Below are 11,092 nucleotides of genomic sequence, written 5' to 3'. Positions count from 1 at the left end.
GAAGGACTTAAGAGCAATACAGACAGTGGCATATTGGTTATTAATGATTATGACAATGGCTGTATACACAAGTGAAAAGGGGCTATTGAAAATGGTATAAGGGCTGCACGTAGGTAGGTGGGTGTTAGAAGTTTCGGTACCGACGAGGACGTTCTAGACACCTGCGAGATTCACGAAAAGACTTCATGACGTTTATCTTGCGACGCTCTTCAATGTTTCAATGCGAGTATGGCGATCCGATGGCCTCTCATACTCGAGTTTGTTGAAATATGGATAAGAGTGTGGGTATACAATTTATTTCGTACATGGCGAGGTAGCATTGCAGGTGAAACCTTTGCGATATCCTCGCAATACATTTATTCAATCGCCAATCAAAAATACAAAGTTCTCCTTCACTTCGCTGTAGGATATACAACAACGCAAATGATCTCCACGGCGTTTTTCCCTACCTTGATTGACCTACCTGATTTGCACAGAAATCATATAGGATGGTGGATTGACGTCGTATTGAACGCCAAGGTTAGCACATATGTCGGTAGATAGGAAGGCTACAGCGTGTGGGAACGCCCAAAGTCTTGTTTGAGATACCAAGATGGATAGGCTGGGTGGCATTGCTCATGCACACTGCTTATGCACACTGTTTTAGGCGAAATATGCCCAGATGGGACAGTCCGACTACTTTACTGGGCCATGAGATTATGAGTTCTGTGAATGTAACATCATTATCTTCTTGAAAGTTTGTGATTCCTTCACCTGCTTATAGGAGATGCTGCAGACTGCTTGGAATAGCACACCATGATGAACAGAAATGACTAATGCACATACATACCTACATATAAACGGTGGGACATTAGAGAATTGTGAGCGATTTATAAGAATTACAAAGAACTAGGAATAATGAAACGAACTAGAGCGACAGAATGGAGAAGATATACCGTTTTTGGAAGTCCGCCTACTCTTAACTTACTCTAATGGACTTTTCTAAGAAAAAAATTAATTGATTAGATTTCATTTGCGATTAGTAAATACCGTATTGGAGATCTATGTCTATCAATCAACAGCGGTGTCATAGTAGTTTCCCGTCCACTACTGTATCCACTTCAATACATACCTCGGAAAAAGTATTTTGCACCTACCTCAACACCACACCATGCACCTCCAGATACCCATACCAACATCTATATCCACGACATGATCACAACCAATATTATATCCTCAATTAAATCACCGGCAACACGATGTTTTCAAGAGAATATATGAAGTAGTCATACAAGTGCAAACAGAAACCCAGAACGATTCCCCCATACCCCAACATTTGTTCATCTCCACAAACCCCAACTTTCGGCCAGAATATCTACAACAATAACCTAAAAAGTTAAAATATCGTGGAGCACCTGGAGAAAATTGACAAACTGACCCGCGCGGATTGCAAATGAACAAGGGGCCGCGCAACCGTCCACTCGTTCCAACGCCTTCCACTTATTCGTAGCCAACTACTTTCTACGTGTTGGTCAAGTGTGGAGAGTCCAAGTCCCCACAATGTTCACATCCGAAGTCAAGACCGTGAATAGACCACGAATCTCTCGTGTTGCCTATCTCATTTCATCTTAGTATGCAAGGCATACACAGGACATTGGCTATTAACTTTGTTACATTATTTCATTACCTAGGTATCATTTGGTGCTGCTTTGACAAATCTCGGGGGTTTGGCTTATCTTTTTGATTCTGGTGGCAAGTTCCACAATGCTGGATGATTTTTGCAATGGAATGGATATTCGGCACCATGATCGGGATGAGTAACAGGGGGATGGTATCTTGGAAGCGGCATGGGATTTTAGAACAAGGTCCCTAACGCCCTTCAATAGAGAAAGTGTGGAGAATGGGGTGGATTAGCTGAATATGGAGAAGATTTTCTCCTATATTTTAAACATGTACCCTCGATTCGAGTTGAACTATTTGTGCTCATAAACTTCTTCTTTTCTTTCTTCCGTTACGAGTTCCTTTATTTAAGTAGCTCGAAGTCTTGGATGAGTGGTTTTGGAGTGTCAAACTTTTTTTGATTTCTCAAAATACTAAAGTTGATTTAACCTTGGTTTGTGTACCATTTGATATCAAACTTCCATATCAAGTTGTCTTGAACGAAGCAATACAATGGCAGTCACAATAGGCGCTATTGAGCGTAAAGATTCAAACCCCAGTGGTGAATTTTCTGAAACCATCGACCATCCAACAACTCATGCAACATATATTGAAGCAAATGAGTTATCTGAAGAACACAGACAATATCTTCTTGCACGACATGGAACTCTTGATTTAGATCCTTTACCCGGACCTAGTGAGGCTGATCCCTATAACTGGACCAACTCAAAGGTATATATCGAAATCATTTAATCAGTTCCTCTCAACTTAGCTAACAAGAAGTATAGAAAGTTACAAATCTTGTACTCGTTGCACTCCATGCATGTATGTCAACATTTACAGCAGCAGCCATTATTCCAGCCTACGAAAGTATCGCAGAAGAACTAGGCGTATCACTTCAACAAGCTTCATATCTTACCTCACTTCAAATTGCTATTTTGGGAGGAGCTCCGCTTCTATGGAAACCTCTATCCAATACTTTCGGACGAAGACCCCTTTTTCTTATATCACTTCTTATTAGTTTGGTTGGAAACATAGGATGTGCTAAATCTCCCACCTATGCCACTATGGCACTTTGTCGTGCCATTGTTGCATTCTTCATCTGTCCCGCTGGAGCAATTGGTAGTGCCGTGGTCACAGAATCATTCTTCAAGAAAGATCGAGCTCGTTATATGGGAATCTGGACACTTATGGTTACAATTGGAGTTCCATTTTCTCCCTTCATCATGGGATTCGTCGCCAACAATGTAGGATGGAGATGGATTTATTGGATCTTGGCAATCATGAACGGAGTCCAATTTATCGCCTATGTTTTCTTGGGTCCAGAAACTAGATATCTTCGTCATGGAGTCCAACATCCTAAATCTTCTTTCAGAGAAGAATATCTCACTTTCCATCGAATCGACCCTTCACCACTTCGTGTCTACGATTTCGTTCACCCTCTAACTCTCTTCACAAAGCCATGCATTGTCATCCCAGCAATTGCATACGCCATGACCTTCCTCTTCGGATCGGTCCTTATCACCGTCGAACTCCCCCAACTTTTTGCCCAAAAATTCGGTTTCAACGCCCAACAACTCGGCTACCAATTTCTCGCTCTCATCATCGGATCCGTCATCGGTGAACAACTAGGAGGCAATCTCTCAGATTTCTGGATGAATCGCAAGGCTCGCAAAACAGGTATCCAGCCCGCTCCCGAACATCGTTTATGGTTAAGTTACGCCGGATTTGTTCTCACCATTGTTGGAGCCGTGGTCTTCCTCGTCCGCACAGAACAGGCAAAGGAAATGCATTGGAATATCACACCAGTGATCGGCATCGCCATTGCGGGCGTAGGAAATCAAATCGTCACGACGGTTTTGATTACTTATGCGGTGGATTCGCATCTCGAGGAATCGGCGAGTATTGGAGTGTTTATCACATTTGTGAGACAGATTTGGGGATTCATTGGTCCTTTTTGGTATGTTTTCTCTTTTTCTCTTGAGATTCTTTGAGGGAATATCGTAATTAATAGCATCATAGGTTTCCATCTATGTTCACAAATCTTGGTCTCTCGAAAAGCGCAGCTGTGGCAGCGGGTCTGCTTATCGGAGTTAGTATCATCCCCACGTTCATTGTGCAATTGATGGGGAAGCGATGGAGACCATCGCGTCCTGCGGATTTGGCGGGAAGAGTGGCGGATCGGGAACGAGGGGTCATGGTTGCGGATGCGAATGAAAGTGTGAGTGTGAGTGGGAGTGGCAATGGCCATGGAGAGATGAAATAAATGATTAATGATTTTGTGTATTTATGTTTATGTTTATTTTTATTTTTATTTTTATTTTGGTCAAATGAATGAATGGAATTGTTTATTCGTGATGAAGATGCTTTACTGAGATTTTATGGGTTGAAATTCTGGTGATATACCGGAGAATCCAGTTGGGAGTAGGTCAGATATGGATGAGGAAAGGGGGGAGCATGTGGAGGTTGCGAGGGAGTGGGAGGTTCAGCATTCAGTTGGGCATGGAGGAGTATAGTTGATGATTTGGACTTACAGGTTATGGATGCTAACTAAAGATGTGTCGTGGCTGGATAGGCTACTGTATGGATATTATATCTAAAAGTTAGAGATGCTCTGTGGGTTTGTATAGTGCTACCAAGATTTCTTGAAATGTATATTTTTTCATGATGTCCAGAATGAAATTTTCTGTGCATTGTGCATTTTTTTCTGACGAATCAGATTCTTAAATAATGGGTTTGCATGGTCAGAGGCGCTTACGGCCGAAAATGAATCGACTCGAATTCGGTGATATTAAATGCGAAATCTACTGCTAATACTACTCAAAAGAGATTTCAAGACCTCATCGGTTTAATCAGAAAGAGCAAAACTGCCATGTAAATAATCAATTATTTAAATAATCAAGACTGAAAATCATACAATTGATAACCTAAATACACAATTCTCGGTTAATCAGATCCATCCCAATTTGGCAAACTTTTCAGCCTTCCTCACACCTTCACTCTCCGACAAAGTTGCACCACCGGCCCATTCCTCAACCCCAAGAACGCATCACGAACCTGATACTGATGTGTATTCCTCCTACCCCAAATCAATTCCGGACTGCCTGCTCCCCGATCACCTACATCATCCACCGATCTCCGAATATCACAAGCATGGATCATTCTCCCTAGCACTATATACATCTCCAGCAACGCTAAATTCTTCCCAGGGCACTGGCTTGGTCCAATAGAGAAGGGGCTGAAAGCTTCTTTGAGCACAGCTACTTGTTCGACTGTGATTCCTGCATCTTTATTTGAGATCCAACGCTCTGGGCGAAAAACAAATGGATCTCCGTAAGTGTCTTCGTGGTAATTTGCGGAGTAGTTGGACGCGCCGATTTCTGTGCCTTCGGTATAGTATTGCTCGTTGATTGTGTGTCCGCCTGGAAGGACTTGGCGTGCAAGCTCTGAAGGTGCACTGGGTGCCATTCGCATAGCTTCGAGGCAAACAGCATGCAGATACTGGCAATTGGATAGAGTATGACCACCGTGAATATCTTCGACGGAAAGAAACGTATCGCGTATCTCTTTTGCAAGTTTGTTATATGCATGCTCGTTTCTTGTGAGGTAGAAAAGGGCACTGCATAATGCGGTGGCAGTTGTGTCAGACCCGGCTGTGACTAAAAGATTGGCTGATGCAAAGAGTCCCTTGGTGTCGGAGGGGAGTGCGTTATCTGCCTTTTTGGCCTGATAGAGATAGTGAAAGATGTCTTTGCGCCCGTCGTGCACATCCTCTTTTTCCAGAGTTTTCTCTTGCTCCTCGCGCTCTGCGACACATTTCCCGAGGAATTGGTAGAAACTGACAACATTTTTGGGACTAAGTAAGGAGAGTGCCTTATCAAGACCACGGGGTTTCAGCCAAACCCAACAGTCTCTGAAAGGTGCATGTGCAATCTTAAAATAGTGAATATTAGCGACGCAGTGTTTGCGGATGACATGTTTTCTACATACCGTGTTCATAAGATGTAGGTATTCACCAATAATGTGCGGTATCTGACGAACCGGGCTTTCTGGCTCTATAGTCTCGAAGGATTTTCCAAAACACAAGTCACATAAGATATCAAATATAAGGTAGTCAGCCCATTCTCCACCCAAGTTCTTCGGTGTTGCCCATTCAGTCATGCCCTTAGTCTTTTCGCCATCTAATAAAAGCTCAATCCATTTGTCAATATGCTTTATGATGTAGGGCTCTGATGAACGCAAGGACTTTTCGGAGAATGCGTTATTCAAGGGTCGTCGCAGTAACATATGCTTGTGAGGGTCGATAGCACTCAAGGTGCTGAGCTCATCATGACGTCTCTGCCATACCGCGTACCATTTAGCTTTTTTAACGTTTGCTTTGGCATTGTAGATATCGCGATAGCCTTTAGGTGAGGCTATTAAAACGCCATTGGGTTTGTAGCGAAACCTATCACCTAATGTAGGAATAAGTACATGTCAATACATGAAAAGCAGTATTTTCAAGTTGACTTACCATAAATCTGGTGATTTTGCCAAATCCAAATGTGACGAGAGCCAGTTCTTGCATGCAAGTATGATGGCCAGCTTGATACTTTGCACCAGAATGGGCCGGGTACATCGGCCAAAGGATGAAAGTAGGCATTGTAGATGGCTTCACCGAGGAGCTATGAAGCTTAGTCAACCTCCTCCATATAATACACAAGGAGTACGGTACAACATACGTATATAGTAGTAGCGAGGAAAAGAGTGAGGCGTGGATGGTAATCACGGCCGAACGTATGGATGGTATCAAGTAACTTTATCATCGTGACAGCTCAGATTCGTCGTAACGCGGGTTTCAGATTTATGTTTGAAGCTGGTGGACAGATTATGAAGGGAAAGCAAGAAGGGGAAGATGAAGCGTGACTATTTCGTGACACATAACAAGCGACTGCCATAGGATCACTACTGAACCCAGATCCATTGCTCTACGCAGAATCTGGTACACCGAGTACCTCAACGGCGTTCTGATTGGTGTTGATTGATCGATTGTACCGCAATAGTGATGAGAACCTTGGAATACAGAGGACTATACGGTAGCACCTAATAATCAGCTCTTCCAAGTGGCCTCCTAATTTCTAGTCGGGGAAAACAATTGTTCCCGGAAAGCGGTTGTTCTCAAAAAGACTTCAAAAATATTATAATAATTGAATAATATTAATTATAACCTTTATTACTTATATGATTATTAATAAAATATTGATTTTTATAATTTATTTATTATATTTATTATAATAAATAAAATTAAAATTAAATGTAGTAGATTATATTATTAAATTTAATAGGAATAGTAATTCAATAATATCGAATTCAATTTTTTTTTTTAAGAATTGAAAAAATCCCTAATAATTTTTTTTAAGGATAACTGCTTTCCGGGGATAATCGCTTTCTTCGACTAGAAACTAGGAGGCCGCTTGAAAGAGCCGACTATTACGCCTAGGTAGTAACTAATGATTGGTGTTCATAACTGCCGAAATGTCGAGTTGAGTTGTGGTGTTCTCGTATTATCCTCTGACTGTACAACTACTCACGACTAGTATCGTCAAAATTCATAGGTCAGTATATCATCTGATAATAGTACCTATATTTCAGTCTCATTGATATTACTTTACCTTTGCTCACATTGATTAACTTGTCAAAGACTAAGTAAAGTAAACACGAACCGTGATTATCGTCTAGTATCATCGAAAACAAACTTCGAGATTTATTGGCTGCCAATTTCCAATTAGTTCAATGCTGTGTAATACTAAGTCTCATTCGCGGACTGTTTTGTTCCGCTTACTTCGTCCAAGGGGGATTCGGGGCTTCATATCCTGGAAACTCCGAGGGCTTGAGGGAGAGTGGGAAATTGATGGTGAGGTCGTAAATTTGTTGAGATCTAGCTGCGGTATAAAAGATCCGTTATTACAATCCCGCAACATTTAGAAGCTTGATCTGCTATTGATTAGTGAGTATTCTGAATAGATGTCTAGTTAGATGCTGTTGGTTTGAGAGAGATACGGAAGACGTGGTTCCCACTATGAGTAGGCCCCTAAATGTCTATTTGTATTCAATCTAAGGAGCTAGCTAATAAGGGAAATAGTAGGCCTTATATAGGCACTACTGAAAGAGCTAGTCTCCTTCGCTTTCGCCTAAATACCTTTAATACAGTTGCCATTGTATTGAAGTCATTTCCTTGAAGTGAATTCCCTTAAGTGAATTCCCTTGTCCATACAGATGCTTATTATGGCATGGTGGCATGGTGGCTAGGCACTAGATACGTAGCTTACGTAATAAGCGTAGCGGATACACTTAAATAGCGTAGCTTTAGCTTTAATAACAAGATAGCTTTTACAACCCATTCCATTCATTGTCTATCACTTATCAAAAATGTTATCTTTATCAGATTATATCAAATTTCTTTATTTATAAAATCGTAATAGGAAAACAATGTTTTATTAAATATATGTTCTATCTAAAGATATTAAGAAAGTGTATTCAAATAATTTAAATTTAGAGTTATAATTTAATAGTTTATTTAAGCTATAGGAAATCACATATAAATATCTAGAAAAAGTAATTTAGAGGTTATCAAATATATAACGATAAAAAGCAAATTCAATATATTAATATTAAACTTTCTAATATAATTTTATCATTTATTTTAATATAACTATTTAATTAATTAATTAAAAAAATTTTTAATTTTTAATAAATATGAATATAATATTCTATTTGTCTTAATAATAAATATTAAAACTGTTTATAATAAGAAATGAATTATATGAAAATATAAGTATAATAAGATTATATCATATTATTATTTAACTAAAGAGAGCTAGAATATAATTATATCCTCTATAATATATAATCACTTTATAAATTAACGCTAGTATTATTTAGGCCATAGCTTCAATACTATAGAAACTAACTAATTTCATTAATAAATATAATATAAACAAATTACAATCTTCTTATTATTTATATTAAATAAATATTGTAAGATAAAGTATACTCTTAAAAATATTAATACGAATTCCCTTAATCTTATATAAGAATATTACTCAAATAAATATTTGTCACGGATCAGCACCCAATCGCAGCTGCGATCGCTTATATAAGAATTGAGGCCCCGGCTTATCGCACACTACCCTTTTTCGTAACAAAATCCCTACAAAAAAGTCGTTTTCTTATACAAACTTATTTCTTTTATAATTTATTTAATAATTAAAAAGTTAATTTGAAAATCTCTTATATAAGAAATTACTATATTCGAAATCTTAAAAAATGAATGAATTATTTTTAGCATTTTTTTTGATATAGTTATAGGTTTTCAAAATTGAAATTTTTCGAAATTTATCACATGTAACACTTTTCCCATACAAAAAAATCAATTTTTTTGGATTTTTTGGAAATTCTAACTTTGAAAACCTATAACTATATCAAAAAAAAATACTAAAAATAATCTATTTATTTTTTTAAATAATTTTAGTAATTAATTATAATACATATTAATTTCGATAATTATGTTTCTACATTTATTAAAATAATATATAATTCAAAAGTTGAAGAAATGAAGGTTTTTGGTGTGTTTTCGGCTAGTGTGCGATAAGCCGGGGCCTCAACTCTTACATATACACGCACATATACGATTATATATATATAGTTGATATATAGATATACTTGATAAATACTTTACTTTTAATTCTATAATTATAAATTCTAAGGATAAATTATACCCTATTTTTATAATTTTTCTAAAACAAAGTATTACATTATTTATAACTTTTATATAATTATACAATTATTTGATAACTATTCAAATAATACTTTATAATTATAATATCTTTTTAAATAAATTATATATTAATATTATTTATAAAAAAAAGATTTATTTTAATTAAAACTTGATAAAGATATTTTCTTCAAATATATCAAATTACAAGTACTATTATTATATCCAATTCATTTATTTCAAGAGGATTTTATTGCTTTTTTTTTATAATTAATTAAACTCTTTTAATTAATAATAATTAATTTTAATAAAATAATAAATATAATCTTTTTGATTCTAATATAAATACTAATAGATGTGGAAAGAGTAAATAGTTGGAAAACGATTTTTTGATTAAAGAATTAATTCTTGATGGTAGTATATTAATATATATTTGTTTATTTCAGAAAGAATAAATATTGATTTTTATAGATTATAAAGTCTTATAGAATAATATAATAAAGCTTAAAGAAAAATTGTTATAATATAATTCTAATATTATTTATTTATTTTAATTTTTTTAATTTCGATAGTAATATTATATAGATTTCTTAAAGGATTACAAAATTCAAATTTCTAATATTCTAATTATTTTTATTAAAAGAGTATTTTTTATTATTGGAAAAAAGAAAAATAAAAAAAACTCTATTTGTAGAGTTAATTTTTGTAGTGATTTCTTTTAAATGCTAATAATAGATTTTCTTTAATTCTGATTGTTTTATTGATTAATCTATAAATTCAATAAATACTTCTTTTTTATTTTTTTATTATTATAATAGAATATTTATGTATTCTAAAGTTTATTAATTTCTTATTTAAATTTAAAAATAATATAAAATCGAAAATAAGTTTTTAATAATTATTAATTATAGAACAATTTGAACTTTATAAAAACTTATTTATCTTGAAATTATAATAATAATTTTATATAATAAAATAAATTGAAGGAGAAGTATAAAAATATATATTCTTGTTGTATATGTAAATTTCTTATTTAATAAATTAATAATTAATTAATTAGCTTATAGTTATTTATAAAAATTCGGTTGAGATTGATTATGCTTATATTGAATATGAATATTGGATTATATTGAATAATATGTAATACAGAAATTTCCTGGTATGGTATTATAAGTTTAGACTATTAGCTATATAAATAGGAATTATTAATCTAATAATTCTTTTTTGCAATTTGAAAAAAAAGATCTTTAATTTCCTTTAATAAATTATTAATCGCTATATTCAATAATGTTATATTATAGAAAATCTAGTTAATAAATTTATTAAAATCAATAAATTCGAAATTATATTTCAAAAATATAATTATAATAGAATAATTAAAAAAATTCTTTTTAGAAAATTATCTAATAAAATCTTTTTATTGATTTTTCTTAAAATTACTTTTTATTTATTAAATAACTCAAATCTATTTATTTAAATCTTATATTTCTTTTATATTTCTATTAATTATATAAGAATCTTTAAATCTAATAATATTCTATTTTCAGAAAACAATTTTAATTATAGTATATCTATTCTTATATTAGAAGTGAATTACAGTTTTACTTTATATATAGGTAATGTAAATGCTATAGTTGAAATTTAAGAAATTAAAGAAAATAAAGAGTTTTATAATATAAAAAAAAATATTAAAAAGAATAT

The 11,092-nt window shown here is 34.6% G+C and overlaps 2 protein-coding genes across 2 annotated transcripts; one reads left to right on the top strand and one right to left on the bottom strand.

Moving 5' to 3' along the window:
* Positions 1-2,151: 2,151 nt before the first annotated feature.
* Positions 2,152-3,904, top strand: EAE98_006727 (uncharacterized protein; the record flags this gene model as incomplete). Its single annotated transcript, XM_038954350.1, has 3 exons — positions 2,152-2,370; positions 2,427-3,598; positions 3,661-3,904. The coding sequence occupies 3 exons, from the start codon at positions 2,152-2,154 to the stop codon at positions 3,902-3,904; spliced, it is 1,635 nt and encodes a 544-aa protein (XP_038809030.1).
* A 722-nt stretch (positions 3,905-4,626) lies between these two features.
* Positions 4,627-6,443, bottom strand: EAE98_006726 (uncharacterized protein; the record flags this gene model as incomplete). The annotated part of the gene is made up of 4 exons (XM_038954349.1): positions 4,627-5,571; positions 5,629-6,092; positions 6,152-6,302; positions 6,360-6,443. 4 exons carry the CDS (start codon positions 6,441-6,443, stop codon positions 4,627-4,629), a joined length of 1,644 nt encoding a protein of 547 aa, XP_038809029.1.
* Between the last annotated feature and the right edge of the window lie 4,649 nt (positions 6,444-11,092).

The sequence above is a fragment of the Botrytis deweyae genome, assembly GCF_014898535.1.
Source record: "Botrytis deweyae strain B1 chromosome Unknown BDEW_015, whole genome shotgun sequence".
Lineage (NCBI taxonomy): Eukaryota > Fungi > Ascomycota > Leotiomycetes > Helotiales > Sclerotiniaceae > Botrytis > Botrytis deweyae.
The sequence above is the reverse complement of the archived record's forward strand: the minus strand, read 5'-3'. Positions and strand labels throughout refer to the sequence as shown.